Source organism: Myotis brandtii, unplaced genomic scaffold, assembly GCF_000412655.1.
Source record: "Myotis brandtii unplaced genomic scaffold, ASM41265v1 scaffold782, whole genome shotgun sequence".
NCBI lineage: Eukaryota > Metazoa > Chordata > Mammalia > Chiroptera > Vespertilionidae > Myotis > Myotis brandtii.
The window spans coordinates 1,497,558-1,522,714 of NW_005371138.1; the positions used below are offsets into that span (position 1 = coordinate 1,497,558).

At 51.2% G+C, this 25,157-nt stretch overlaps 1 protein-coding gene across 7 annotated transcripts in view; it reads right to left on the reverse strand.

Annotated features, from left to right (window-relative positions):
- Positions 1–25,157, reverse strand: part of PLEKHA7 (pleckstrin homology domain containing, family A member 7) — a 94,767-nt gene that overhangs the window by 15,115 nt on the left and 54,495 nt on the right. For 4 of the 7 annotated variants that reach the window (XM_014530942.1, XM_014530937.1, XM_014530935.1 and 1 more), the window contains 11 exons: positions 24,546–24,978; positions 23,743–23,829; positions 23,052–23,171; positions 20,999–21,052; positions 14,648–14,728; positions 10,632–10,700; positions 10,370–10,450; positions 9,135–9,284; positions 8,413–8,514; positions 2,596–2,704; positions 2,231–2,457 (listed from right to left, as the gene is read on the reverse strand). In XM_014530942.1, the coding sequence (XP_014386428.1) occupies positions 2,231–2,457; positions 2,596–2,704; positions 8,413–8,514; positions 9,135–9,284; positions 10,370–10,450; positions 10,632–10,700; positions 14,648–14,728; positions 20,999–21,052; positions 23,052–23,171; positions 23,743–23,829; positions 24,546–24,978 (1,513 nt within the window). The remainder of the gene's footprint in view (positions 1–2,230; positions 2,458–2,595; positions 2,705–8,412; positions 8,515–9,134; positions 9,285–10,369; positions 10,451–10,631; positions 10,701–14,647; positions 14,729–20,998; positions 21,053–23,051; positions 23,172–23,742; positions 23,830–24,545; positions 24,979–25,157) is intronic. The other 3 variants (XM_014530940.1, XM_014530939.1, XM_014530941.1) reach the window with 3 other exon arrangements.

A 25,157-nucleotide genomic window follows, 5' to 3' on the forward strand; every position in this document is an offset into this window, starting at 1 on the left:
ACCGTTCCTGCCTGGTCTCAGGACCCCTCAGCAGGTGGAGAGCTGAGCAAGGACAGTCTACCTCCGCTTACCCTATCAGCAATGTGAACGGTCACAAAACATTTCCTCCTTCCTGACCTGGGGGCTGAACAGGCGGTCAGAACGGGTGACTCACTGCCTGCCCCGCAGCCCACTCCCTGCAGATGATGACTGTCACTATTTTCCTTTACCCCCCCCCCCACCCCCCACCCCGCCTGGCCCATGACCCTCTGAGGGCCGTGGCTTCTCTATGGATCAACAGCCTGGCTCCCAACTGCCATGGACACCTAGTCCTGGGACAAGTGACCACTGAGACCCCTTCCTCCTAAACGCCCCCTTTCTTAGTCTCATTTTGCTTTGTTTTTCAGAATTTTGCAGAGTTCGGGAAAGGGCGCTGCAAGCTTGCCTCGCAAAGGCTTAGCACAATTCTTCTTATGCAACACATTTCATCACTGTGTGAATGCTCTCCCCACAGGCTCTCTGAGCATCCCGGTTTCCAACCCTGACAAAGGTCTCAGAATCACCAATTTCTAAAAAGCTCCCCAGAATGATAAACACAAAACATTGATTGCTCTTGATGGAAGGCAATAGGATGTCTGGAGACAGAGGGCGGGGGGGGGAGGCACTTTATTCTATATTGTTTCATATCTTTTGATTTTGTACCCTTGAGAGGATCATCTAATAAAGAGGTAAGTGACATTAAATTCAAGAAACTAAGCCAAATAAAAATAAAAGAACTATAGCTACATGTAATAATGGGGATGAATCACACAAGTATAATGTTGAAAAAAGATGCAAGATACAAAAGAATAAACACAGGCTAAACTAAGGTATTTAGAGATGCAAACATAGGTAGCAAAACTAAAAGAAGGCAAGGAAATGATCCCAAATGCCAAGCCAGTGGCTACCTCTGGCAGAAGGGGCCTTGCACGGGGAAGGAGCCGACAGGCCTGAGGGCTCTGGTTGCTGCAAAGCTCTATTTCTTAGTCTGGGTGTTGGTATAACGTGGGTGGTCTCTTTATTAATATGTGTTAAGTGATATATTCATGCTTTACGTCAATTTCAGGTTGTCATTATTTCACAAATATAAAAAGAGCAAACAATTACCAGGTCAGGTGAAACTGGTGAACACACATGCATTACCAGAGGAGGGGAGAGAAGACCCCCATTGGCTGTGATGCTGACCCAACTGGAAAAGCCCTGCCCCCGAGCCACGGAGGACCAAGCTGTGAAGATGGGCCTCTGTGAGTGTCTAGACAGAGCTGGTTGCTGTGCATAAGGGGAAACTGAGGAAGCTCAGAGAGGACCCAGAGAGAACAAAGGCTGAAATCCAGCTGGTCCGGCTCCCAGGCTAGCACCCTTTCCCTCTGCTGCTGGTCCCAGCTGGCAGGTGCCTGCCTTATGTCAGCAGCCGTCTTCCCCAGCCATTCCTGTTTAATTTGCTATTTCTACCTCCTGGTTTGTGGCTGGTGCTCCGGGCCCCCTAGATCTGGGATGAGGAGGGAGATCTTAAGACAAAGAAATTCACAGTGACCCTGGGCCTGGCACCTGTCTTCCACCCATGGGCCTTGGGCCATGGCAGGTAGATGGTGAGGACGGGATTGGGAACTTGTGTGTTTAAGCCACAGCTGTGCAATTGTCAGAGGTACCAGGCACACATGGTGCCCAGGCAAAGCTCCTCCAAGCAAAATCCTGGAGGTCCCCCTTCCAAGGTGCCCTCTGCTATGGCTCTCCAGTCACTTGGACTAGACCCCTTGGGTTCTCCCGCCAGAGCTGGCCTGGCCTTGAAGACTTGAGCTATCCTGGTACCTGACCACATGTTCTGTTTCCTTAACATCTCTTCTGCTGAGATGAGCTCATTGGCCACAAACATGTGTAACTGTAGATTTGCAAGGAGCAGCCACACCCCTATCTGCATGGTGCAGATCACAGATTCTACCACTCAGCACAGTCACTTCCTCTTGCTGGGCCTCAGTTTTACCAGCTGTGAAATGGGAGGGTTGAGCTAGCTTATATCCAAGGGCACCTCCTAATTCTGGGAGTCTGAGGTCCAATGGCAGGGTCCTTCCACTCCTTAACCTCTCATGGCTCAGGACTTTGGCTGGTCCTATCTCCCCCCATTTCCCTAAAAACTTCTCTCCCGAGAGAAGCTGACCTGAGAACAGAGAGGAAAAGACGGTGCTCAGCTCCTGGTCCTGGTCATCATACTTACAACTTTGGGCTTCGTCTTGGTTGGTGACTGAAGAGGAGACGTCACCTTCCTCAGCTGGGGCGGGTGAGGTCGGTAGGGCAGGTAGGTTTGCAGCTGAGGGAAGAGCCGAACCTCCAGAGGGGTCCGCACAGGGCTGGTGGGAGGGCTGGGCTGCGAGGGCGGCTTGCTCTCAGAAGTTGAGAGTGAAGGCACAGGCGGGTGAGGAAACAAAGGCACTGTTTTTCTCTCTAAGGGGCACAGAGGGAAGCAAAGGATAGGATGGAACCAAGACCTATTTCCCGGAGGAGTGACACACAGGAGGACCTGGCACCCCGGGGGCCACCCCACCTGCCTGGGCACTGGCCCCCAGGAGACGGCCCACTCACCAGGATTTTTGACCGACTCCACCAGGATCCTGAAGTTCTCCTTGTTCGCACTCAGGCCTGCGGTGACGTCTTCAATCCTCCAGAGATCCTTCTGTATCTGCGATTTCTCCTACGGAAGACGAGCGGCGGTTCACTTCCTTCTTAGCTCCTCACGAGACGTTTTTTCATAGGACCTGTGCTGTCATTTCAGACAGGGCCCCTCACCCTGGGCGGGTGGCATTTCGTTGGGAAGCCCCACCAGGGCTAGAGCCCAGCCTGCTCCACGGCTTCACGGGGAAGCGCAGACACGAAGGATGCTCAAGGCCCAGGAGAGAAATTTCAGGGGCGCTCTCACAAGTCCACCTCGCCTAGTTCCACCTCATTTAGAAACAGGCTGCCTTAGACACTGTAGGATTCCACTTATGTGAGGCATGAAGGCTGTCAGATTCAGAGAGAAAGTAGAGGGTGGGTGTGGATGCTGGGGGAAGGGGGGGAAGGGGATTGTTATTTCCTGGGTACGGAATTCCAGGTCTGCAAGACAAGGAGTTGTGCAGATGGGTGCACAACAATGTGAATACACTTAACACTACCAGCCTGTACACTGGAACACGGTGAAGGTGGTAAATTTCATGCTATGTACATTTTACCACAATTTTAAAAAGTGGACCATCTCAGGCAACTTTGGCATAAGGGAAGAGAAGGCAAGGACTAGAGGTTACGCCTACCCTACACTATAAATGGCATCTTTTAAAAGACAGTTAATCCTGGGACGTGAAGTTTACTAGTAGTTCAGAGTACAATGGGCTGTAGAAATTTTCGGCAATAAAAGGGAACGACGTACTGACACATGCTACATGGACGAACCTGGAAAACATTATGGTGCATGAAAGAAGCTAGACACAGAGGCCACAGATTGTATGATTCCATTTTATATAAATGTCCAGAATAGGTAAATCCAGAAAGAAAGAACGTAGATTAGTGATTGGCAAGAGCAGGAGTGGGGATTGAGGGTGGGGATGGGGAGTGATCGTTAATAGGTACAAGGTTTCTTTTGGGGGATGATGAAGTTGTTATAATATTGTAGGGATGGTTACGCAACTCTGAATATTCTAAAAACGAATGAACTGTATACTTTAAGAGGGAATTATATAATAAGCCTGTTATTTTTAAATTTTATTTTGTTAATCCTCACCCAAGGATAGTTTTCCATTGATTTTTAGAAAGTGGAAGGGAGGGGATAAGAGAGAGATAGAGATAGAGATAGAGGAGAGAGAGAGAGAGAGAGAGAGAGAGAGAGAGAGAGAGAGAGAGAGAGAGAGAGAGAGACATCGATTGGCTGCCTGCCACATAAGCCTTGACGGGCCAGGGATAGAGCTTGTAACTGAGGCACATGCCCTTGACCGGAATCAAACCCAGAACCCTTCAGTCCGAGGCCAACACTCCATCCACTGAGCCAAACGAGCTATGGCAAAGCTGCTGTTTTTTAAAGTATTGGGGAAAGAGCCAGGCTATAGGACCATACGCACACTTGACAAGTCACAACCAAAACCGGCTGGGAAGAGGCCCTAGAAAGACGCGAGCGGGGTCTGTAGTGGTTAAGGGATGGTGGGCATCTTTCAATAGAGTTGTTTAAACATCAAGTAGACTATTCTTTCAGCTTTTAAATTACCATGGGGGAGGACAGAAAGTTTCACATCCCCGGCCACACTCAGCCAGAAGAGTTCCCGCATGCGCCATGCTTATGGCCATGTCTGATTCTACAACTAGACAATGTGCTCCCCGATCCACCCCCCAGAGGCAAGTTCTCAGCGATTCTTAGTATAATTTATGTTGAATGATAAAGGACCAATCACATAAAAGTCCCTGGTCAAATACTGTCCAACAGCCGTGACAACAGACGTCCGAGGCCTCCCTCCTAGCAGCTCAGCCTCTCACGCTCTCCCCACCCTTAATACACCAACGCACATCCTCAGGGCGGACAAGCCAATAATGAACTTGAGGCTCGGCTCCTCACTGAAGCACAAGTGTCCTAAAGCAGACGTGTCTGTGAGCTCAGAGTGTGGGTACAAGCTAACAGGGTTATCTCTAGAGCGGAGGTCCCCAGGCAGAGTCCTGGCAGCAGGTGAAGGGGGAGCATGGGATTAGAATAACTCCCCCTCCCCTGGCAGTCTCCCTGGCACACTTCTCCTGCCAGTTAGTTCGCAACCCTGCCCCCACTTTGCCCTCGTCACCCCACCCGTAAGAGAAGAGCAGAGAGGAGCGCAGGCCAGACAACCTCTATCTTTCTCCAAGGGCGATGGAATTTCAGAACTTAATGACGAGGCAAAGGAAGCTTTTGGGGAGCAAGGCAGTGGGGTTTCATTCCTGCATCCTCACGCCAGGCTGGGCAGGATGGCTGCTGTGTACTACACTCAGCAAAGGCTTGACTCATTGGACACCTACAGGGAGCCTTGCCTCTCACTGCCTCTCACACGGTTACCCAGATGCTCTTTGATCCTCTGGCTTCCCCACCCAGGTGGCCATGAAAATCTTTATAAATAAAGCCACTCATCCTAATATATAAAAAGCCAGGGGCTGTCATGACCGAAAACAACCGACGGACAACCAAACAGCAGGCTTCGTGGGGCGACCAGGCCAGCAGCGGGGGCAGTGAGAGGGAATCAGGCTGGCAGGTGGGGCAGTGAGGGGCAATCAGGCCAGCAGGCAGGTGAGTGGTTAGGAGCCAGCAATACAGGATTGTGAGAAGGATGTCCCCCGAGGGGTCCTGGATTGGAGAGGGTGCAGGCTGGGCTGAGGGGACCCCTTTGCATGAATTTTGTGCACTGGGCCTCTAGTCTTCAATAAAAAGGCTATGGATTTTCTCATAGCCAAACCTGGCTAAAGGGAGGCGAGCTTCCAGGCCCACTACTGAGAATGTGTGTATCTCCAGTGTTAATGATTTATTCAGGGCTCTATTCAACAGCTTGCCTGGCCTTGAATTACACCAAAGTGAACACAGAGTCTGCTCAAAGGAGGGCTTTGTGAGCTTCTGGTCATTGAGGTATCAGGGAAAGTGTGAGCAGGGCCACCAGGTAGATGCATATCGAGCAGCAGGGACCAGGCTCCAAACCGGCCTATGTTTCAGTCACTTACTAGGGAGTCTGTGACAAGACCTGTACATTGTACCCATTTGTGTTGTGGAGGGGAAAGAAGGTTTCGGGGCCTGCCCTATGTTACGTCACCATGAAATAAGCTGCAGTAGAAATACAACTGGCCCATAATCACATGAAGAGATGTTAAACCTACAAGGTAAGTAAATAAATGCAAATTAAAACAAGATGTCCTTTTTCAGCAAGTAGACTGGCAAAAACTAAAAAGAGTGATAACATCAAGTGCTGGCAAGGATGTGGGTAGACGGGTTCCATACTTTCATTCATGTGGGTGGGAGGGCAAATGAGAACAGCCTTTTAGAGAGCGATCCGGCAGCATCCAGCCACACGAAGATGTACACTCTTTTCAACCCACTGAGTCTGCTCCTAGGGACCTGCCTTAGATGAGCGCTCATAACGGAGCTTGAAAAGGCAGTTACACAGATGCTCACTTTTCTAAAAACAAAACACGGCCAATAACATTCAATGTCCCTCAGAGGAGGAATGGCTAAGCAAAGGATGAACTGTCCAGACTACAAAATTCTATGCAGCCGTGAAGAACTAATTTAATTTCATTTACTTAGACCAGCGATTTTCAAACTTTTTCATCTCATGGCACACATAAACTAATTACTAAAATTTTGCGGCACACCAAAATATATATATTTTGCCGATCTGACAAAAAAAAATAGGTATAATTTAGATTCACTCACACTAGACAACTATTGTTGTGTTGGCTGTTGTCATTTTTTCATTTGACAATCTAAGGGAAAAGAGGTCAGTGCCACTGACTGAATTAGTCAGTGTTGCATGTTTTAAAAATTCTTATGGTATACCTTTTGAAAAATCGCTGAATTAGACCAACAATTCAGTACAACTTTCTGAGGTTACGGAAATCTATCATTTGTGCTATTCAATATAGCAGCCACTGGCCACATGTGGCAACTGAGCAGTGGAAATGATTCTAGTGTGACTGAGGAACAAATTTTTAATGTTAGTTAATTTTAATTCAGTTATGTTTAAATTTAAGTAGCTACTGTATTGGGCAGCATAAACCTGGGGGTATCTTTCCTAGGAAGATTGCCACCACATAAAGTTATGACAAAAAAGTGAGTTACTGGACAAGGTATTAGAATGATTCCTCTTTAAATAAACAGTCACCCTCAAATAAATTAAATAACTCTGTATGTGCACGTGTTTGGAAATGCAAAGAAAACGGTCAGAAGGCGACTTTGCAAACTGGAGGCACTCATTACCCACAAGGGAGGTGGTGGTCTAGGGCAGAGGGAAGAGAAACTTTTATTTTTTGGTTTTGCTTCTCATTGTTTGGACTTTTCTGAGAGACGTATTCCCATGTGATTTGTATAATCATAGAAATATAAGGAATAAAAAGCTAAAAAAATTACTGCTAAAATTAATGTGGCTCATTGAAGTCCAAGAAGATATGTATAACAGGACAGTTTAAGAAACTAGTAATTAGAAACAATCATGTGAAGGACTTTGTCGATAGTCACCTAGCATTTTCATGCCACTGTGCTAAGTGCTGGGGATACAAAACAGAATGGGAGAATGTTAGTCAGCTTGGATACAGGGACATTATAGGAAAAATACAGCAGCAGCAGCAGGAGACAGACAAGCTGGGACCGAGCAGGCCAGCCCCGAGCCACAGGCAAGAGTCTCCACATGGCTCTGGATTGGGCTCTCTAGATCCAGTGCCCAATGGTGAGTGGGGGGACAGCAGGACCTGGGAAAAGCCTCCCAGTCCTGAATTTCCATCTCTTTTTGGGGCGAGGCTGATGTCAGGAGAGTCAACATATTCATTAAATCACTTGAGTGAGAAGCCCTGGCTAGAACTAGTCCATCCATGAGTAAGCCAAGCACCAAAACTGGCCTAGCTGAATTAATGCTCGCTGAACTCAAAATCAAATCCACGGGGCCTGAAAGAGGAGATAGAGACCTGAAGCTGGGTTCAAAAGCAGGTTACTTTCCATTTTTAAAATGTTGAGGGTGGAACCACAGTGAGGGAACGAGCGCTGGGCATCTGAGGACTGGACCGGGAGGAAGGAAAACCTTCCAGGGCCTTTCTTCCCTCACCTTTGGGGAGCAGAGGCAGTTGCCAACAGGTGGCCTGGTTTTTAAGGATAGAGGAAGCTGGGCCCTAAGGCTGCCTTTCCTGAGGAGGGCAGGGGCCACAGCGATGGGTATCTCCTAGCCTGGCACCTCCTGGATTCACACTACCTCCTCAGGTGAAGGCTCGATAGCATCTATCTTCAGCAATCAGAGGATGGAAGGAAGGGGACGGGGCTGTCTGCTGCTGTCTCAGTGAATAGATAGGAGCCAAGATGGGCCAAGAACCAACAGGTGAGGCCCAGAAATCAGGATTTTAAAAAGATTCCCAGGTGATTCTAATGTGCAGCCAAGGTTGAGAACCACTGCTCTAGGGTCTCTGTGAGGGTCTCAAGGTTGGCATTTGTCTCCTCTTGGGGCTCTTTTTCCAAATGTAAAACCCTTACAAACACGCCCCAGAATTTGTCTAAAAGCAGAGGTGGGAACTGTGGGGAGCTGGGCATCACAGCCTTGCTGGGGGAAGGATCCCAGAGGGAGACCTTGGGGGGGTGAGCAGGCTGAGCCCCGGTAGAGGAGAGAAGGCCCAGGGTGGGGCTCTCCCAAGGAATCAGAGCCCAGGACGGGGAGAGAGCCCTTGAGCCACCTGGAAAAAGAAGGCCCTTCGGTGCTGCTCCTGCAGGGTCTGCTTCAGCTGCGCTACGTCGCTCTCCAGCTTCAGGTATTCATTCCAGGCATTTTCCATCTCCTGTTGGCCAAGGAAACGCTCTGGTTCTTAGCTATCCTTGCCCCCAGAAGCCCCATGCACACCTGTGCTCCTGACCACAGCCAGCCCTGCCAGGGGCAGAGGAAGAGAGCCCCACAGGTCTGGTGGGGATGGTGAGAGAGACACGGGTTGTCTTCTCACTCATGATCTGACCCTGGCCATCTGCCCTGTCCCTTCCTCCACCCTTGGGGACACTTTGGTTCCCAGGCCTGGCAGAAAGGGGCCTGCACCACATCAGATGGACAGATCAAGTGACATCTTAGAATTAACGCAGATCAGGGAAAAGCCTAGTGGACAGATCAAGTGGACATTCTGACATCTTAGAATTAACGCAGATCAGGGAAAAGCCTACAGGCTGCTCTGAGAAATCTGGCCCCCTGGGTGTTTCTGTAGTCATGCAGGAGTCGCTGATGGAAAGGACCCTAAGGCACCTGGACACGTCACCCCTGGACAGGGTAAGCTACTGCCAGGAGGCAGCCTGCTACCCCAAGACTCTTGCCCCTGGCCGCCAATTCAGTTACAGCTGGGGAGATGAGAAGAGCAGCCCTCTGCCCAGCCCAGCCTGAGGGAAGTGCGCACCGCCCTCCACAGCCTCTACGCACAGTGGACTCTCTGGAGAGCTCCGCCCGGATGTGGACCAGGTCCTCTTGCAGCAACCTCTGCTGGCAGGCGATCTTGTCCAGGTGCTGGGGCTGGTCTCGGTATTGCTCCATCTGTCTGTGCAGCACCTCCAGCACGGACTCCAGCTGGTCCTACCGGGCGAGGATCAAAGAGCAAGGTCATAAAGGACAGTCCCTGGAGGCCTCCCACACAGACCAGAAACTAAACAGAGCTGCAAGACCTAACCATTGACTGGGGGCCAGTGTCCAGCTGGGGCCTGAGAGTCAGGGTCTCTGAATTCAGCTCTGACTGCCCACTGGGTGGCCTGGGGCAAGTCACCTAACAGCTCTGTGCCTCAGTTCCCTTGTCTACAAAATGGGCACAAGGCTACCAACTCCTTATGGGATCAAGGATGAGGATAAATCAGAGTCCAGGAAAACTCTTTAAGGTCTTAGAACAAAGGGCATGTTATAAACCTTCAACATCACAAATATAACACCTTGACAAAATGCAATGAAGAAAAAAATTCACACTAAGTGTCTAAGAGACCAAACATTGGTGTCCCCCAACTCTGCCCGGCCCATTCCTGCCCTTCCATCCAGACTGTTTCCTCCATAGCCCAGATCCTAGGGGGGCCTCCTCTTCCAGGATCACCTCACCAGGCCTCCAGGGAGAGGTGGGCCAGAGCAGAATTAAGGGGGTAGGAGGAGGGCAGTGGTATTAGGTCAAGGTCTACCTATAAGGCAGTGGTTCTCAACCTTCCTAATGCCGCGACCCTTTAATACAGTTCCTCATGTTGTGGTGACCCCCAACCATAAAATTATTTTCGTTGCTACTTCATAACTGTCATTTTGCTACTGTTATGAATCGTAATGTAAATATCTGATATGCAGGATGTATTTTCATTGTTACAAATGGAACATAATTAAAGCATAGTGATTAATCACAAAAACAATATGTAATTATATATGTGTTTTCCGATGGTCTTAGGCGACCCCTGTGAAAGGGTCGTTCGACCCCCCAAAGGGGTTGCAACCCACAGGTTGAGAACCGCTGCTATAAGGTTTCCTCCAGGTTCAGAAAGAACCGCTCCCCTCCCCCAAGAAACACCCTTTAAACCCAAAGACATTGTTCTGAATAAACTAACACCTGTTGTTCGATACCATCCCGTCTATGACTGTGAAAAGACAAACCTCCTACCCCACCCAGCCTAAGATTATGCAAAACTGATACATACTTTGTTCTCCTTGAGGGCACGTATCTTGTCTTCCAAGTCCTGGAGGATCCTGTCTTGTTCACAGAAGATGCTCAGTTTGACCTGTGAGCAAGAACAGGTTGGAGAGGGCCTGGGATGATGAGGAAAGGGCATGGCCTTGGAGTGTAAACAGGAAGCCTCTGGCTACAGAACCCTCCAAACCCTCCTGAAGCTGCCCACCCAGGGGCTGGGGACAGCAGGCAGCCGACGGAGCGAGCGGGCAGCGACCACTCAGTTCACTCACATCAATGTCACTCTCGGCAATCTTCATTGGTTTCAGGCTTCGATCCTTGAGAAGGTCCCGGCCTGTCATCTGCGAGGTGAACAAGGTGAAGGAGATTTAACCCTAGGGTTTGGGATCCAAACTCCGGAAGGAAAGTGAAGTGAGCCCTGCGATGGATGGGTGTGGAAGTCTTGGCAGCGGCAGGCAGGGTCACAGCACAGGAGGGGCAAAACTGAGGCAATATCTACTTCATTTTCATGCCTATTTCATTTTAGGAAAAAACTGTTCCCGGCCTGTCATCTGTGAGGTGAACAAGTTGAAGGAGATTTAACCACAGGGTTTGGGATCCAAACTCCGGAAGGAAAGTGAGCCCCGCAATGGATGGGTGTGGAAGTCTTGGCAGCGACAGGCAGGGTCATAGCGCAGGAGGGGCAAAACTGAGGCAATATCTGCTTCATTTTCATGCCTATTTCATTTTAGGAAAAAACTGAAACCTTTTCAAGATTCTAGTAGCACTTGTAAATTTCTCAAACTAACGGGAATGCAGATATTCAAATTATAGCATCATCAACTGTAGCAGCTTCTATTTGCTCAAAATCAGTATGAATCTTGGAAGATTTGCCACTGATAAGAGAGTTTTCCTACTGAATCTGGAGTCAAACACAAGTGACTGAAGTCCAGGGCAGTGGGGTGGGTGGACCAGGAAGAATGAGCAAATCCCCGGGACAATGTCAAGCCTTAGTTTCAGGAAAAGTCTGAGTAGCCCACCTCCCCGTGAGTAAGGTCAGCCTTCCCCACTCTAACTATCTGGGAAGAGGACCTGGCCAAGGGAAGAAGGAACCTGGGTAATTCCTGGTTGGGGTTTTCAAGTGATCCTGAAATAACTGATGTTGGGCTGTACTTGTATATTACCCCGTCCTCTCAAGACAGGAAGCCACAAAGCAATAAACAAAAATCACCCAAACTTATGGGCAGGTGGAATTTCACATTTCCCATCCCCCCCTTGACCCAATGTGGGCAACAAGTTTCCCATCCCTCTCTGACCCCTACGAAGTTAAACCTAACTCTTTAGCCTATGTTTTCATTTCCCTAATATCATTTCTTGCCAAAAGCTGTGCGGGGGGGAAGCGAAGGGGGTTTACACAGATGCCCTCCCCCTATGGCCAAGCCATGGGCAGGAACCGCCCAGTTGAATGTGCCCCCCCACCCCCCATAGGGAACTCCATTTTGCAGATCTGACCAGGGAAACAACAGGGCGTAGCTAACCATGGCCAAGATAGGTGTGGTGTGTCCCAGTGTGGATGGACAGACAGCTGCTGGCCCTTGCTTTCTCCCTACTCCATCTGGGAGGTCCACTAAGTTTGTGAATGTGAATCAGAAGCAGAAATATATTGGCAAGCATTTACCCCCGCCCCCCCATATGTCCAACTGTCCTATACTCCCTCTCCTTGACAATCATTATCAGCAAAGGTCAAGGTCAAAGGAGAATGCCTTCTCCATCCATGCCTTGGCCTGAGGACTGAGTCTGGCTGCAGACCTGCCCCCACCCATTCCCAGGCTCCCTTTGGCCACACAGTAGAGGGCAGGGACCACTGTCTTATTTATCTCAGTAAAGTCAGCCCCGAACACAAGGCCTGGCACTGAAGGGCACTTGGCAAAGGCTCCTTGCATTGCAAGTAGGTCAAAGGGAAATACTGGTAAGTCAGTGCTGTCGAGTTCCTGGAAAAAAATGGAACTCCAGCCAAATTCTGCCCTTCAAACTGACAGATGATGTGTACATACACGTATACACACAGTCACGGAACACACTGACTCCAGCAACAATCCACAAACAAACAGGCAGAAGGGGAGAGGCAGGCGGTGGAATTAATCCTGGTGAACCACAAACAGCTGAACTTCCCAGGTAGGACTTGGGCCTTTAAACTCAGGGGAACCCAGCAGGTGAACGCAGTAGAGTCTTCACTCTGTGCACCAGGGGTCCTCAAACTACGGCCCGAGGGCCACATGCAAATACAAATATTGTATTTGTTCCCATTTTGTTTTTTTACTTCAAAATAAGATATGTGCAGTGTGCATAGGAATTTGTTCATAGTTTTTTTTTTAACTATAGTCCGGCCCTCCAACGGTCTGAGGGACAGTGAAACTGGCCCCCTGTTTAAAAAGTTTGAGGACCCCTGTAGTGTGCACAGTCCTTCATCAAAGCAGAGGGCAGAGCTTGCCTACCCTCCACGGGGCTGACACTCGGCTCATTTCCCAGGAAGAAATCATGTTCAAAATGAGATATGCTTTGGGAACTTTTCCTCCCAGCAAAACTCTTCCCCGTTTATCACTGAAGCTTTTTACAGATGAGATCTTTTCGATACTGAAATAGCGAGGCAGAGAATCTAATTGAGCAATGCTTCGTTTATCCAGCACCACCAGGAATTAAGTGAGGGGTTCTACACAAAAAGGGCATTTTGAGAAAGCCGAACCTTTTAAATTTTTTTTTGGTGGAGTGCTTACGAAAAGTATGCCCTTCACTGCCATCACAGAATGATGAATATATATTCAACCGTTTATGGGGGGACGAGTCAATCATTATAAAAAATCAGTAAAATAGAATTTCTTAGAAGCTATTAGCCCTTGATTAAGTGCTCCCAAATTTCTGTGATTTCATGTCCATTTTAGATGGACATGTAATGTTTCTTTTTCTCTCTTGGGGTATTAGCACTCCTTTTCAAAGAAGTAACTTTCCCTTGTGCCCTTTCAATGTGCTGCTCTTAAGGTGCTGTGAGTTAGGAATTCAAACTCGGGCTGAGTCTCTTGGGATTAGAAATTCAATGCAGGTGACATTCTTGCTGTTTTCCCGTCTCCCTCCCTGTAGCTGGGTTTGGTGCCCTTCCAGGGAGATGCTCCCACACCTGTGTCTCCCACAACAAGGGCCTTAGTACATCAGATGAAACGTTCTGTCTCCCCTCACTAGGAACTAACCCAATTAGGGGTGACTGTCAGATTGTGACCTACTTTCTCTGCATCCTCAAAGCCCAGCCAGGGCCCATCATACTGAGGATATTTGGGAAATGTTTGCTTAGTGAGTCTGTGATTGTAACAAAACCAGGTGAGCTGGCTGTGCTCAGGGCCCAAGCCCTGAGTAAAGGCCACAGGTTTTAGAGCTGGGCTTTGTGATCGCGTTCACACAGCTGAGAGGCCCTTGAAGCTTCTGAATTTAGCTGTCCCGGAGAGCCGAGACGACTATGAAATACCCACAAGAAGTGTATGGCATCTACTTTCCCTTTTAAAACTGTGCTTTGTGTTAGCAATGTTTAAATCCACTGACGACATCAAGTGTCGGTTCAAATGGTGTCTGCATCAGAAAGGCACTGAAGGTGACCCAGCCCTCCTACTCCCTCCACCACCTCCCAGGACACCCCTTCTCAGGGCTCAGGATGAGCAGGCGTAGCACCTGCCTCCCAACCCACATCCTCCCTTGAAAGCGACAAAAGCTGGCCGTGTTCCAGGCGCTACTTCTGCATCGGTCAAAGCGAGGGGTGGGAGGCCCTATTTTGTTCTAGTCCAGCTCCAGACATCAGCACCCTGCCCCGAAGAAGAGCCACCTTAATTTAATGCAGGTCCACGGTGGAATCCGAGGACACCCAGCTCCTCCAAGATGACCAGGAACAACCGCTCCCTCCCAAGGCTCATGCTCGACTACCCAGGCCATGCTGGTCTCTGTCTAGGCCAGGCCTCGCTGTGGAGGCAGATGAGGGAGAATGGGACATGACACAAGCTGGAAGCAAAGCTGGGCGAGCCCCCCGCCCCCACCCCGCCACCCTGTGGCAGCACAAAAGATGGAATCACAAGACAGTACGGATGAGAGGCTCAGCCTGGTGCACCAGCCAACACGCCGACAGGAGCTTAAGAGAAAGAAAATAAATGGAAATGACTGGCAGGAAGCCTGGGGTGGCCAGGAGAGCCCCTGGTTAAGCACGTGATGGAATCGGCACTGAGCCAGAAGCATGGAATGGCCCCGCCTGGAGACACAGGTCAGATCATCTTACGCGTCTCCTGGGCCGCCAGCCCTGTGCTGACTTCTTCAGCACTCTGTAAAGCACGCTGATCAAAGGTTCGTTATTTTTTATCTGTTCCAAACAGAAAGGCAAACACAACAAAACGTCACAGGTGAGACATCAAACAACACTTGAAGGAGCCAGAATTTGGGGAACGGGCAAGGGGACCTTGAAGGAGGATGTGTTATGTGTGGTCCAGTGACTGGGACTCAGTCCTCGTGCTGGCTTCCCAGCGGGCGGGCCTTTCTGGAGTTCAGTTCCTGCGTCTATAAAACGGGATGGTCAGCTCTGCCCGAAGGACCTCCGTGCAGGCCAGTTTACGTGAGAGCCGAGTTCAGTGCCCACTGGATCCTGGGTTCTGCCACAGAAGGCGAGAGGCAACTTTGCTGTCTCCTTCGTCCTCCGTCATCACACACTGTCATTTAGAGCGGTGCCATCCTTAGTCCTGCAGACCCTCACCTCCACACTGTGCTGCACCTGCAGCTAAGTCACCATGTCTCACCCAGGATCCCAGTGCTGGCAGCTGTTCTGAGGGAAGACTGTCCTCACCGGCTCAGACAGTGGGTCTCAGCCTGGCTGGAGCACTGGAATGATCAGAAACCTGAACAGATACTGATGCCCGAGTCCCAATCTGAGAGACTCGAATGCAGCTGGTTCGGGGTGGGGCCCGGGCATTGGGATGCTCAAAAGCCCTCCTGGGGGATTCTAATGTGCAGCCAGGATTGGGAACAACGACTCCACACAGTGGCTCCTAAACGTTATGGTGCTTCAAAATCACCCAGAGGGCTTGTTAATGCAGGGGTGGGCAAAAGTAGGTTTACAGTTGTGAGTAACATTCTTTTGTGTGACTAAAGCTACACCCTGCATCTTTCTCCATACGAACAACTGTAAGTATACTTTTCCCATCCCTTTATACAGATCTGCTGGGCCCCACCCCTAGCAGTTCTCACCGAGCTGGAGCTGGTCTGGGGTAGGCCTCGGGCCTCAGGATTTTGCATTTCCAGCAAATTCCCTGGCATTGCTGATGCCGCTGGCCTGGCATCACACTTCCAGAACCAGTGCTTTGAGACAATATCCCTCAACCGTGGCTACACATCAGAAACACTGAGGGAGATTTTGTTTGTTTTTAAGAGCAACACCTGAGTGTAATCAATTCAATCAGAGCCGCTAAGGCAGTTCTCAACCTGTGGGTCACGACCCCTTTGGGGGTCGAACGATCCTTTCACAGGGGTCGCCTAAGACCATCAGAAAACACATATATAATTACATATTGCTTTTGTGATTAATCACTATGCTTTAATTATGTTCCATTTGTAACAATGAAATTGGGGGTCACCACAACATGAGGAACTGTATTAAAGAGTTGCGGCATTAGGAAGGTTGAGAACCACTGCACTAAGGGATGGGACCCTAGCAGCAATGCTCAATTAAAGAGCTCCCCAGGTTGTTCTGGTTCATGGCCAGAGTTAATAATCTCTCCTCCAGAACAACCAGACCTCAAACTTCATATGCATAAGAATTGCCCCAAAGCTTGATTTTTAAAAAAGACAGAATTCTGGGCACCATCTCCAGAGATTCTAATTCAGCAGAACCCCAGACTTGCAATGATTTATTGAGCTCCCAGGGGGTCCTGCAGCAGGTGGTGCCCAGACCACACCGTGAGGAACTTTGCTCTGGACGCTGACTGTGGAACAGACCTGAACAGGGAAGCCCTGATCACAGGCTCAAACCGTCAGGAAGGGCCTGAGAGCCAGGCACCTGGAGCAACTGGTGACATGCCCCTCACCAGGGACAAGCACCTTTCTGGAGCTGACTGCTACCTACTCTACCTACAAAGGCATCAGCTGAGCAGCTGGCAGACACCCTCCCCTCTGTCTCCCATCCCAGCTGTGCTTCATGGCTGCCTAAAAACAGTTCAAGCTGTCAACAACAGGGAACCCCCACGCCCCCCTGCAGACCCAGCCGGGGTGTAGGGTCTTGAAGTGCAGAACTTCGATGCCAGAAGTACAATTCAGCAAATGCACCTTTAGGGCAGGTGAACTGCATGGTACATGGAAGGAAGGTGGCAGGTGTGCAGTGAGTCAGTGGGTTGAATCCCAGCCATGTGACTGCAGAAGTCACCCCTCTGATATGTGAATTCCTGGTTGATAAGGTGGGGATAATAATTCCTATTGCGTTGTTCAAGGATGCTGAGAGGATTAAGTGAGATAAGAACACCAGGTGCCCAAACACTGCCAGGCAGAGAGAGACGCCTAATCTATGTGGAGCCCATTCCACCGTGGCACCGCCAGCTAAAACGCCAGAGAAGTAAACGTTTCCCAAAAGAACATTAAACAAAGTGTCTTCTAAGACAGTGGCGTGCACCTTCATGGGATCGCTTGGCACCGCAGCAGGAATGCTCATTTCAGGAAGAAAAAACCCCACATCACCACACCCTGATTCCGGAAGCTGAGCATCGCTGATGGAGGGGATGATGGGCTCTGATCCTTAAGTCAGTGGCCCTCGGGCAGAGACGAGGGGGACTCTAGGCCAGTGATGGCGAACCTATGGCACGTGTGTCAGAGGTGACACGCGAACTCATTTTTTTGGTTGATTTTTCTTTGTTAAATGGCATTTAAATATATAAAATAAATATCAAAAATATAAGTGTTTTACTATGGTTGCAAATATCAAAAAATTTCTATTTCTATATGTGACACGGCACCAGAGTTAAGTTAGGGTTTTTCAAAATGCTGACACACCGAGCTCAAAAGGTTCGCCATCACTGCTCTAGGCCAACCTCCTTCCTCCCCCGAAAGGACCCGGGAGGGACCTCTCACAAGGAGCTGGTGACCGTGGGGACTGTGCCTGTCATGATCTCCATGCCCGAGCCCATTCAATTGTGTCCACAGGGGGCCTGCGTCTTAGGGGCCCCCGCCCGGCTCAGTGTCTGCTCATTGTGTCTAGCTGACAGTGGTTCTCAACCTTCCTAATGCCGCGACCCTTTAATACAGTTCCTCATGTTGTGACCCCCAACCATAAAATTATTTTCGTTGCAAATTCATAACTGTAATTTTGCTACTGTTATGAATCGTAATGTAAATATCTGATATGCAGGATGTATTTTCAGGGGTCGCAACCCAAAGGTTGAGAACCGCTGGCAGGAGCCAGCGGCCTCAGGGTGCTCCTGACCCAGCCGCTCATCCCACCCAGTGCTCCTCTGGCCTCAGCTGCACCGTGGTGGAGAGTCCACCATGACCTGTGGTGGCCCTTTTAGAAAAGTCTCTTTCCTACTAAACGGAAACCCGTCTACTTATAGCTACTCTCCACTTGTCCTAACTCCCCCTTAGGGCCACAGAGGGCACCTGGTAATAGTTCAGAGCTTTACAGACTGTGTCTATGTCTCCCCTGAATTGACCTAACCTCTGACATTCTGCACTGGAGCTGTGCTCGCCGCTGTGGTTCTTGCTTCTGCCCAGCGTGCCCTCCCTGAGGGACCTCTCCTTCACTCTGAGGGGAGGCGAGGCCGGGAGGAAATGAACCTGGATTTGCAGGTGCCACCTTTCCATGCCATGTGGAGGCAGCCTGCACACCAAGGAAGGTAGACCAGGGACAGCATGGTCTAAGCCCGTGGAGTGTAACCCTGTAATGTATAGTCCCTTTCTGGCTTAGCAGGTTGATGTGGGTTTCAGACACTTGCAGGCGAAAGCATCCCACCTATACACTCCTCAGCCAGGATTTGCAGGTCCTCAGCACCTCTCCTTTGATTCCAGCCCCTCCCTCGTCTGAGAACCCTGAACCCCTGTGGGGTCACAGCAGAGCAGGCCCGCTGCCTCCCCGATATGGGCACCCCGTCCCTTGGAGGTAGGCCAAGGTGGTGCCTTTCTGGCAGCCACGCCAGACTGATGACTCACACGCAGCACAAACCCCAGCATCTCTTCCCACACGGGCTTCTGGTCCATTGATCTGGGGGACTAGTTCTCTGAGAGGAGCCAGCAACTGGAGCAACATCCACAAGACCAGGGAAGGCCTGGCATCAACACAGCTGTTGTTCATGACAAACAGCAACAACTTCCAATTGCTAATGCTCTGGCACCCTCAGCTCCCAGCCAGTGAAATACCCCAAGGACACACCTTGCCTCCATCACATCAAACATGTTTCCTGGCATAACGACCCCCAGTTCGGTTCCATAAAAAACTTAACTCCTCCAGGTGCACAGTGGTAGGAGGAGAGTTTCAGGAAAGTCTGGGAGGAAAGGTGATTAAGAGCATGAGCTCCAGAGTCAGAGCAACACATAAGTACCGACTCCCCAGTCACTGCTCATGTGGTTTCTCTCTCAGAGCTTCAGTCTGTACAACACAATCCGCCACCTCCCTCCCAGGACTGCTCAGGGGCTCACACACTCCATCGGAGCAAAGCACAGTGACCAGCACGCGTGATACCCTGAATTGTGTTTTAGCTTCTCTTGGGAGTCAGGACACACAGGGACTCCTGGCCTTGCTCTGCTATCCTGTGCCTCAGTTTCCCTCTCTCTAGACTCCCTTTAACGCCAATCCTACAGTCTGGGCTGGATCTTTACTCCAGGACAACTGTGCATTTCGGCTCTCCCACACAAACAGGAGTCAGGAGACGGCTGCTCCCAGGCTTCTGGCCCAGGCACTTCATGGAGTTCCTCTCACCCTGTGCACCGAGCATGGTGAAGGGTGTCTCACACACACACCTGTGCTGCTGCCGGGCTGAGCCTCTGCCACAGGCCGAGGACGTGGATGCTCCACGAATCCTTCTGTGCCGACGGCACGGCCCCAGAGCAGGGGTGCGAAGAAACAGCGACATGGTGGCTGGCGGTCGGGCAGTCCAGGGACCAGGGATGCGGGGGCACACGTGGCCGATGGAGGCTAGGGGCTGTGGACCTCCCCCGGTCAGGTGGGGATGGTGGGCGTGGTGAAAAGACCCTGCCCTGTCCCATCAGGGCACGGGAGCATGGGCTGCACAGTTAGCCCACATCCACGTCTGAGCACTTGGTACCCTGAGGCATTACTGCCACACTTATAATACTGGTTCACGCCACGGGAACTAGGAAATGCCCTGGTTTTGAGAGAAACCTGTTTTGCTCGTGTCCAAAAACCAAGTCAGACTTCTATTCATTGCAGCTTCCTTCCAGAGCCTGAGATAGAATCTGGAGCATGAACGAGCTACCTCCAATTCCTGAGGCCAAGGCCACACCACCCTCACCTGGCTCTCCTTGGCTCCCTCCATCCCCTTCCCTTTCATCTCAGCCAATGCAAATATTCTGGCTCTTCCCCGCTCCACCCACACGCCACCTCCTCCCGAAGCCTTCCCAGCAGGGCAGCCCACAGAAATCCTCATTATCTCAGCTCTGAGCACTGGGCCACATCTTTGTAAAGAAGTCTGTTATTTGGGGATGTTTTCTTTCCCCAACCCAGAGAGCCTCGATTTTACTCTTGCACTTCCCCTAGGCTTCTCCAGAGCCGAGTACACAGCAAGGGCTCACTAGATACAGCAGTTAATTAGTTGTTTTCTAAACAGGCTGCCATAGGGCCTGATGCTCGTACCCCGCTTCTACAAGGCTGGAGGATAATCCCCGTTAAAATCTCTCAAGCCAGGTACCCCGGAGACTGGAGGAGGCATGCCCCATGGCAGTCACCTGGGTGCCCTCCCACAGCCCTCACCGCCTCTCACGCCCGCAGTTAACTAAAGGTCACACTCCTTCAGTCTGTTTCATGGCTCAGGCATAAGAAGTGCTCTTCACAGGGGGGGCTTTCAGAGAGCTCGGTGAACGCCACAATAGCGGCTGTCAGGCAGTGCCTCTTGGTTCCCCGGCTTCCTCGGGCTCTCTGTGCCACGGAGGCTGATTGGAGCCCGGAGCTTTATCACCAGTGATCATCTCCTAAATGGGGGGTGGGAGAGACAGCGCCCCTCAGAGCCACGTAATTCCATGTGGAACCTTCTCCCTGGCAGCGAATGATCCCCCGACCTACTTGGGACCAAAAGCACACACCAGGGGCTTCTCTGAACCAAACTCGGCCCCACCCCACTGTAGGCTCTGAAGAAGCAGCCGGTTACTGTTTGGAGGGACCTTTGGGTTCTGACCAAGGACAGGAAGAGATCTGAATCTTGTGGCCTCATTCGGTAGGACAGAGACCGCACAGCAGAATTCACAAGAGACTAAGCGCAGAATCCGAGGCTGTAAGAAAACTCCTCTGATTGGACAGCAGCCGTCTCCATTTGGGATCCAGATTTGATCAGACCTGCACGGTCTTTGGCGTGGGCCTGGCTACGATGGAGCAGACACTCTCCGTAAGGTGAGTGTCCAAGGGACTCGAACCCCTGATGTGGCTCACCTTTAGGTCCAGGTATTCCAGGTCTTTCTTCAGCTGGAGGTAGGTATCATCAGCCTTCAAAGGAAGCACAGAGAACCCAGTTACGAACAGCAAGGGTTTCCATTAACTCAGGGCTTCATGAATGATTTACATTGCACAGCATCGGGGATGAGCAGCAAGGGTTTCCATGTTTACTTGTGTGTTTGGGCTTCATGAATGATTTACATTGCACAGCATCGGGGACAGGACCACAGCAGACCAACACTTCCCGGGCCACAGAGGAAGCACAAATGTCTTGGCGCAGCTTGGAGCCCGCTCTCAGCATGATGGATCTTGCAGGTCGCTGTGGGGAAAGCCAGCTTGTCCCCTCATCAGCTGAGGGGGCAGTTTGATGGCAAGGAGGCGGACGGCACACATCCCACCAGAAAGCTAGGACACACAACTACATAGGTCTCCCTGGAAGACGACATGCTACACCTGAGCTCGGGGCCCATCGATGGCCAGTACTCCAAATTTTGTCATCAAACCTTTGCACTGAGTTATTCACATGCATGAAGCAAAATGACCCATGATCGGTATGGGTAAATGCCTGGAAGAGGCCGGGAGATGGCCCAGGGATGTCCCCTTATGACCTTGGGTTTCAGAATAATAAACACCAGTAGCCCCTGGACGTTTCCTGGAAGCTGGAAGTTCTGGCTTCCTTGCTCAGCGTGGAGCCAGAGTGACCACATCGGAGCTACCTGAGGAAGGGCCAGGGTCAGACCTATCAGCTCGTATCGTCTCCGACAGCGCTGAGTTCTTCAGAATAATTACTAGGAAGAGTGAGAATAAGGAAAAGACTGCTCTCCTAGAACTTGTGCTTCCCGTGCAACAGGTCACGGACGCTGACTGTGAGGCAGAGAGGTTTCAAAAGCAGCCCAGGCACAATTTCTCAGCAGACTAAGAGGCCTTCAGCAAGCCGCGGCGAGCATGGCTGGGAAGATGGTCCGTTTACAGCTCTCATGTAAAACAAACACACAGATAAACAACGCAACACATGCGGGCTGTGCTTTTAAGCATGAGGAGGCCTGAAGGACCATTGCCAGGGACACTAATTAGCAAGATCTTATTTCTGTCCCTAAACTGTCCCCTTACCCTTCCCTAGTTCCTTAATCAGCCCAGTCCCTACACACTTTCTTCCTTTTTATTATTGGTCCCTATACACTTTCCATGGCAGTAAGAGGGACAGAGCAATGTTATTAAATCATTAATAAATTATTAATAAATTAATATTACATAAATGTTATTTAAAAAACACCCAAATTCACAACTTAGGGTTTCTGTAAGTGTTCCCTTACTTTCATTCTCCCAAGTACATTTCCTGAGTCCCTCAGGTCCCACTAAAACAGGACAAGGAAGGCGACCATCCCATCGCCCTGTGCATCTGTCTTCTGCCGATATCTGTGCAACTCAGAGGGACCAGTCCTGTCTGCACCAGCATCTTCTTTAAGCTGCTCCAGACGCTGGGAGGGCAACTGCCTGGACACTGTGCAGGCAGGACCTGGGCTTTGGATGTAACCGAGAGATCCCGGGCAAGTCACGTCCCTTCTTGACCCGCTGCCTGCTGTGCACTAATAATTCCTGCCCTACCTACCCTCTCCCAGGTCACTGTGAGGCTCACCAGGGTAAGGGATGTGAGGCTGCTTGGTCTATTGGCTGGGCACTCTGCCTTCTCCCTCCAGGCTGGCACACACCTTTAGGCACCCCAGGAGGACCCACGGTGGTAACAAGGACGACAGCCAGCACAGCCCCTTGGACATGGCCACACACCAGCCTGCCAGTCCCTACTCACAGCCAGAGAAGCCACAGTTCAGGGCCCTCACACCACATGCAGCCTCCTCCCCGGTGCCCGGGCACGGGCCCCACCACCGTGGCACAGTGTCCAGCAGTCACATCCAGAAGCAAACAGGCAGGGAACGAGGAAGAGAGCCAGACAGCAAGGACAGACCAGAGCGTGGCACGAGGGAACATGGGCCAGCACGTCACGCCCTTGCCTCCGGGGTGGCCCCCGGCCCCAGAGACCTGGGGTGCTGACCTGGCAGGTGGGAAAGGTCAGCTGGTGCTGCAGTAACTGGCCCACGGCGAAATCTCGCACACTGGCCAACTTGGCCTGGTGCCGCCGTAACCGGGTGAGAAGCAGCGAGAGCTCCTCCAGCTGCAGGTGTGTAGACACATCACGAGGAAATTAGCCACCGCAGGAGCACGTCGCTATAATTACTCTTCGCCCCGTGCTGGGCCAGCACTGATGTGACACCATTAGGTAATTGCTGCATTAATTCTGTCATTAGGACAAATAAAGGCACTGGCGGGAAAGGGGCTGCAGGAAGTGCTTTTTCCAGAAAACAGCAGCCAGCAGTGGCCCTCACCCAGACTCACACTTTGAAGATGGTTAACTAATCAAAGCAAAGACCAGGAGAGGAGCTAACGAGAGAAGAGCAGGTGGCTGGAAAACGCTGTCCGAAAGGGAAGAGCCCACGTTCTCGTCCACTTCCCCAAGCTCTTCATCGGATCTGGGAAGGACCCAACGCTGGCGGCGTGACCCTGAGCAAGTCATTCGACTTCTCTGAGCCTCAGTTTTCTCATCTCTAAATTGGGGGTTGAAAACTGCCCTGCAAACCGCATTGGATTGGCTTGGGGGGCGGAGGGGAGGGGGGATCAGACGAGATTAGCCCTTTGCAGGCTGCACTATATCATTCGCCTGGAGGGGGAGATGAAGCCCCGCTTACCGATTTTCCGTGTAAACTGGGAGCGCTGACAGTGTGGGTCATGTAACCCATGGAGGGCATGGAGCGTCGGTCCACGTGAGAGGAGTTCTGCAGGTGGGGAGAGAAGAAGTCACACTGAGGACTGGGCAAGGGGGCTGGGCAAGGGGGCCAGAACCTCTGCCACTCACTGCCAGGGCAGCCTACCTCAGGCACATCACCTCTCTGAGCCTCACTCTTCATCTGTAAAATGAAGATACCCCCGTTTCTCACCCGGTTATAGCAGTGACAAACTGTGAAAGCCCCCTGACGAGTTAAAACTTAAGTTGGATTATGATACACTAGAGGCCCGATGCACAAGATTCATGCAAGAGCAGGCCTTCCTTCCCCTGGCTGCCGGCACCGGCTTCCCTCTGGCACCCGGGACCCGGGCTTCCCTCGCAGCCCCAGCTTCGTCCAGAAGGACGTCTGGTCTAATTAGCATATTACGCTTTTATTATTATAGATAATTAAACTGAACACTGACAGCTTTTCCTGCCTTCCAAGCTGCAAGGAAGCAGACTTCTAGCTGTCTGGCCCCATGCAAATTACTCATTTCTTAATGCCTCAAGAGTTCTTATCAGTGAAATGGGCATAACAGCACCTACCTCTTTGGGCTGTTGTAAAAATTAAAGTAACTCCTTTAGCCCTGCACCCGACACCTAAAATCACTGCGTAAGTGTGACCTATCGTTACTGCTAATTGCTCAAATTTGTGTTCAAACCACGAGAGGTTCCTGGTGCCCTAATGCTGGACCCCAGCAGCCCGACAGGACTCCAGAGCCTCACCTTGGTGATGTGGCCCCATGTCTTCCTGGGAGAACTGCCCAACGAGATGTCCACACTCCTCCTCTGGTCCGGTGGCCTCACCGTGACCCTCTCTGCTGGTGTGTGTGGCCGCCGGGGTGGGAAGGCCCGCGGGGGTCCCGGGGGAGGGATGTCCGAGGGAGATGGAGGCACGGAGATAGAGCGGGGCACCTCCAGCATGCTCCTGCTCCGGCCCTGCTCGGGGAACTCCGGGGAGATGGGCGCCGTGGGGCTGCCGTGCCGGAACTGCTGGCGCTGCTGCCACTCGTAGAGCTGCCACACGGTGCCATCGCGGTGTGCCCGGCGCTCCTCGCTCGACATCTTCAGGTGGCTGGCTCGGTCCTGCGCGTACTTGTAGTCACTCGGCAGGTTGCGGGGCGGAGGCGAGGAGCCCCCCGAGGGGTGACGGGTGCTCCTGGGAAGAGTCTGGTAGTTTTCTGGGAAGGACAGGGGCTGGCTGGGACCGTGGCGAGGAAGGGTCTGGTCCGGGGGGAAGCTGAGGAGAGAGGAGGACAGGAAAGATGAGGACAGGTAAGATGATGCCAGGGTCTGCGAGGCATCTGGAAACACAGCTAAGTAAACGTGCAAGGCCAG